The 6,000-nt window shown below is 38.7% G+C and overlaps 1 protein-coding gene across 2 annotated transcripts in view; it reads left to right on the top strand.

Moving 5' to 3' along the window:
- The first annotated feature begins 325 nt into the window (after window positions 1–325).
- PLAGL1 (PLAG1 like zinc finger 1) overlaps window positions 326–6,000 on the top strand; it is a 29,865-nt gene continuing 24,190 nt past the window's right edge. For both annotated transcript variants that reach the window (XM_026084291.1, XM_026084290.1), the window contains exon 1: window positions 326–353. In XM_026084291.1, coding sequence (XP_025940076.1) covers window positions 335–353 — 19 coding nt within the window. In that variant the 5' untranslated portion in view covers window positions 326–334. The remainder of the gene's footprint in view (window positions 354–6,000) is intronic.

The following is a 6,000-nucleotide window of genomic DNA, read 5'->3' as shown; positions in this document are numbered from 1 at the left end:
GTCCATTTTTCCTGTCATCTTCATTGCCTTCTTCCATGCTTCTCCTCCCTCAGTTCTCCCAGCCAAAAATGATTAATTTGGAAGTAGCTTGCTAACCACCATGAGGATCAATATTTCACCCTAAATAAAAAATAGATGGATTTACTCTTCTCCTCTGCAAAAAATGCACTTCTTCCTTATAGATTTCCCTAGATATGTTCTCTCCATTTAAAGAACTGAAAAGATATGTGTATGATACCTAGCTTGAGGTTTAAATGTGAATAGTCTAAGTTCAGAAAACTGATCATTCTTTTTCATTTATTTTATGTAGGTTTCCTTTGCCTGATCTGTAAACATGTCCACAGACCTGCTATGTAAGTACATTTCCGTCATCCCACAGTGATTTTTTGGACCATGTATTTTTATCAAATTCCCAGATGTGCTCATGATTGATGTCTTTTATCTTAAATATAAAATCTGCTTTTACATTTGCTTTTCTTCAGAGACATCTGTGGAACAATATTACCATTATAATCAATGGGATTATTCTTGGAGTAAGGCATGACTTAATATGAGTAAAACTGTAAAAATCTGGCCCCTGAATAGTGTAAGAACAGACTGATTCATTGAGACTTTAAAAATCACAATTCTGTCTAAAATGTTTTATCTATCTTTGGCACAAATAACATCCAAGATTATTACTCAGTGAATTTTTGTGTGTGTGTGTGTGTGTGGTTTTTTTTTTTTAATCCCTTTGTGAATTTAACTCCTGTGTTACCAAGGCACCATTATTCAAGCCACATCCAAATCTCACTCCTCATGATTATTATCCGTCTTTTTTTTCAAGAGCAAAGAATATGCAAACAGCATATTATTATAATTTGCTGTCACAGCTACTGCAAAAAACTACCTCTGTAGCATCCGTGACACTCACGCTTTCTTGCTCCAGCCTATGATAACTGCAGCATCAAGCACATTTTCTGTGCTTTTAGATCTAATCTAAATGCTTTCTTTTGGAAAGTGCCTTAGCTTCTATTTTTTTATCATTGCCTTCACAGGTTGTCCAGCTGCATACTGTGCAGTGTAAGAGGGGAATTTTGGAAACCTGTATTATTAATCTCTGATATGTCCTCAGAGGAACAAAGAAAAAATGTGGGGTTTTTTTTGTCAATAACTGTAATCAGATAATAAAAAGGTTAGTGGCTGACTGTATACCAGCTATTTATGGAGGCCATATACCTACTTCAATACTGAGTTATTTGAGAAAGTACATTTTTCTATCTTTATCTACCTATCTATGCAATTTGGGGGGAGTTCAAGTGCCATGAAGCTACAGGGAGAACTCTAAAAAAGATTCATAAGGAATGCAATATGCCTGACAGTGTCATCAGGGAAAACTGCTGTGAAGAGTGAAATGCTAAGGAAAGGAGAGAGGGTAAGGTGAATGCACGGTTGTCCTGGTCAAAATCAGTTACAACTCCTCAACTCTACTCGGGCTTTCAAGCTAGGTCAACTATTTTAGCTAATTTATGCCCTAGCACTGTTTCATTTTCCTCTCTGCAGCTCAGTGTCAATGTCTTTCTCACACTTTCCCTAAAGATTAGTGGGTTAGCGAACTTGACATATGAAGAAAGATTGAAGGAATTGGGTTTGTTCAGCTTGAAGAAGAGAAGGTTCATGTGGGGATATAATCGCAGTTCTTCCAATCCTGAAATGGTAGTTACAGAGACAGTGGAAGTCCTCCTTCACCAGGGTGCACAGTGACAGGACAGCAGGCAATGGCCACAAGTTGCTTCAGGGGAAATTCTGCCCGGATATAAGAAAAAATTCTTCACTGTGAGATCAGCTAAACATAGAAATAGGCTGCCCAGAGGAGTGGTAGAATCTCGCTCTCTGGATATATTCAAGACTTGGCTTGACAGGGCACTGGATAACCTAATTTAAGGCCCTGCTTTCACAGAAGGTTGGACCAGACGATCTCCAGAAGTCCCTTCCAACCTAGATTTTTCTGCAATTCTGTGTTTCTGTATTTCCTTGTGTTCTCAGCTGTCTTTGATGCAGTGGTCAGTCTTCCCTACCACTTTGGTGCAGCCCGTCTCTGGTCTTCTGAGTGTTGTACTGCTTGTGCTGTGGCAAGTATTGTGATACTTGGTCCTACTAGTGGGATAGATATTCTTCTCACTCAAAGATGTGTGAATAATTGCAAAGCAGCACCAGTGCTCAAGGGATTTTCCAAGTTCCCGCTGGTGGAAACACACGTGCTGTGGGTTTGTGACAATCAGGTAGTGCCTTTGAAAATTTTCAGTGGACAGGAGGATGTTAAAGAGTAACATAAGAAATTTGTACAGGACAGGAATTCACTATAGAGCTTTATGTCTGTGTTTATAATAGTAAATAACACAGAGCCTGGCCATAAGCTAATACCAGCCTGTGCTAACAGGCAACACAGAGACATGTTTTGGAGATAATGTGTACCGTGGTCTGTTCCAGGTGAGGAATATGGACATAACCAACCTATTTGTGGGGGAAAAGGGAAGAAGGGGAGGATTGTTTAGAGATGTGGACTTGGTGGTCTCAGTGACTGTAAACAGTTTCTGGCCCACGTTATTTGGTAGTAGAGATGTGGCCTAAACACTCAGTCCCTAACCTTAACCACAGCACCCTCTTTCACTAATGCCTGGTTCAATGCAAGGTCAAATTCTAGGATTAGAAATGTTGTTCTAGGTCAAACTAACGAGGACTAAATGTATAATTAAAAAGAAAAAATCTAACCAAAACAAAACAAGAACCTTAGATTTGTCGGAAAAAAATGCTGTAGTCTGGCATGAATTACACAAAGAGAATTTCATGGCTACACAATACAAGGGCTGCCCTGGCTGGACCTCAGACTTCTGTAGCTATGTCTTCAAGCCTGCAGAAATAAACCAGAAAAGCCAACATCCTAGTGAAGTTTCAGCCTAATGAATTTGTGACAGCTGGTATTTCTCTGTTTTTGATGGAGAAGCTAAGAAAAAAAAGAGAGAAGTTTACAAAATGTCTGGCACTTCTTGAGGCTCCACCGATGAGGGAAGTGACGGACTTCCCTTGGAGCTTGTTTTTCTTTTTATCCTCGGATGAACTAGCATGCAGTATATTATGCTGCCTGAATGCAGGGGTTTGTCATGGTTTGCGCTGGGGGCTGTCCCTGGGGTGTAGGAAGCAGATGAGCGTGAATGGAGCACGAGGTGGTCCGGGGGCTCGAGCCCCATCCTGGGGCAACCTGTCGCTGTTCATCCCCGCCAGGCGGACCAAAAGCAAAGCAGGAGAGGAGGTGGGTCTTTGATCTCTTTGTTGGAGCTGGTCCCTGGGAATTCTCTGAAATCAATGCCCTGTTTTCCTGGATAAATGAATGGCTGTGCCTAACTAGCTTTGTGAAGCCCTGGGGAATTCACCGCTTCTGTTTATTGACAGCTGAAAAGGAGCACATGGTGCTGAATGGGTCCTCTTGTGAAAACAAAACAGAGCAGAGTTAGACTTAGCTGAACACTGGGGTATTTGGAAAACTGTGCTGAGCGAAGATGGCACGTTTCCTGCCACCTTGGGCTGGAACAGCATGACTTTTTACTAAAAACACTAATTTAAGCAAGGTAAGAATTGTTTCAATTTCCTAAAGATAGTACGATTGTGAAATGTTTACATTTGTGTTCCTGAGCGCGGAAACAATGTTTGCATTGTATTCTGTCATGGGAAACACCTAAGTGACTCTGGTGTTGCTTTTAGCCTTGGTATATGTTTGTTTATTCTTTAATTGACAGTGATTAATGGATATGAAAAGTAATAGGAAATAATTTGGTATTTGGGTCTCGCAGTCAGGTCCTTAACACCAGTCACTTCTGTAGGCTCTTACGTGCAGTGCTTTATGTCTTTGAGAATCAGTTGAATTGCATCAGATGTTTTCTTGACCAGTGCATATCGCTGCATTAATACTCACACATGGCAGCTGGCGAACAAGCAGCCCTGTCTGGCAGAAAATCTAGGAATCCAGAATCCCTTGAAATGTAAGTTTATATTTCCAAACCCTTACTTCTGCGTGAAGACTCAAAAGCAAGAGACAGATTTGCCATTATACTTCATGTTTTTAAGAGATACAGCTCTTTTTGTTAAGACAACAAAGAATAACAAGATGTGGATGATAGAGAAGAAGAAGTATTTTCTTCGTGGAAGTCCAGAGCAGTTTATGAGACCAAAGGAATTTGGTGTGTAATTCATATGTAAATGTCCTGCTTAAAACAGGAGAACAAATCCCCGGAGTTCCTATATGAGTTTCTGTGGTGACTGAAGAAAAAGGTTTCTGAGCTCCTGAAAGCTACTACTTTCAGGTGTGGCAAACTTACCACTGAAGGAAAAAGGTTATAAAATGTCACTTTGCCATGAATCAGTTTATGTGTAAGGGGAAGCTCCGAATGGAATACTAGTTGTTATGCTGCCTTTTTCTTAGGAGGCAGGAGGAGTTATTGTTTTTGTGTTGTGAACCGGATTCAAAGTATTTCTGTGTGTGCAGTTGCTTTAAAACTCTTGAATAATCCCATAATTTCAGTGGTATTGCTTGGGAAGCTTTATGTTTTATTGAAGTAATTTGTATTCCTCAGCCTGGCATTTTTGAGTGACTTTGAGCTAGTAATCTTACTAGTTTTGTCTTGGTTTGCTCTTCTCTGTGACAGATAACTTATCTGATTTTCTTGGAAGCATCGGGGCTTTATATACAAACCTGCTTTCTATAGAGTACTTTGGGATCCTGAAAATGAAAACATGCTATTTAGTTGTAAAGTATCAACATTTTTGCTTGTGAGTTCTGCCTTTAAATTTTCAAGATTTTCAGAGGGAAAGACAAGTGCATTTATGATTTTGACAGAGATGTAAAAACCTTGATCTCAAGCAGGGTGGTGTCTGTGCTTGTGAGCTGTATTATTATTATTATACAAATGTCTCACTAGTGTTAGATGATTTAGCTGTATTTATATTTATACTTATAGGCATTGGAAGCAGCTAAAATTTAAGTTGGAAAGATATATATGTTCAGATCATCTTAATGCTATAATCTCCTAGATGTGTTATGAAAATGTTGACCAACTGGGGGTTTCTGAGGGATTGTAATGGTGTAAATAAAAAAGAATTACAGCCTTGGAAAGCTCAGCTGATTCAGAACTTTTTTAGTTAGTATAGTGGAAGAGAAAGTAGATGATTTGCCTGTGACAGAAGATAGCATTTATTTTCTGTTAATTGGCTGATAAGGCAAGAAAGAGTGTTATGTTTAATTTAGTGGCTTGGAAAGTCTTTAGCCATAGGAGTGTAGGGAAGTGTATGAGGATGTTTTGACAAGATGTTTGTACCAGGGGCTCTTCTGACATCAAGGATCTTGGTAAAATATTAATGTCTCTGTGGTCTCTTGGTGATGTTGGAAGTAAAAGTAGTAAAAATAATTGCTGTCTAACCAGCAGCCTAAGATACACCAAATATATTGTGGGTTATGTGAGCATATATAGCTCTAAGTAAGTATGCAAATTAAATGACTCGAGTTATACAAATAGATGTCTGACAAATGGTCCATTTCCCCCAAGACAATGCCTTTAACATCTGCTGATCATCTTGTTCTTTGAGCTGGGAAAGTATGAAAACTGAAACAAATTGCTTGCAATTTTACTTTGTGAGGATGTTTCTTAGTAGAAGTGTATTTTAGTAATAAAGACTTACGGTTTCTATTTAACATTTTCATGACTTTTTGAAATAGTTTTAAAGAAATTTTGCAAATTAATCAGAAACAAATGTAGAAAAAGTCTTTGGATTTTATTTAACCTCAAAGTAAGATGACTGTCAACAGAACAAATAGGGTTTTATGGAGTTATATTATAATCGGAGTTTAGAATGCTGTATCTGCAGAAAAAAATCTGCAGTCTTCTCTAAAACTACAAGTTTTTGCAACTCAGATGTAGTTCTCCAGTAATTCTCTATTCATGCAATATGTAATTCTGTTTTTCAGAGAAG

The sequence above is a fragment of the Apteryx rowi genome, unplaced genomic scaffold (genome assembly GCF_003343035.1).
Source record: "Apteryx rowi isolate R43461 unplaced genomic scaffold, aptRow1 scaffold_633, whole genome shotgun sequence".
Classification (NCBI taxonomy): Eukaryota; Metazoa; Chordata; class Aves; order Apterygiformes; family Apterygidae; genus Apteryx; species Apteryx rowi.
The sequence above is the reverse complement of the archived record's forward strand: the minus strand, read 5'-3'. Positions and strand labels throughout refer to the sequence as shown.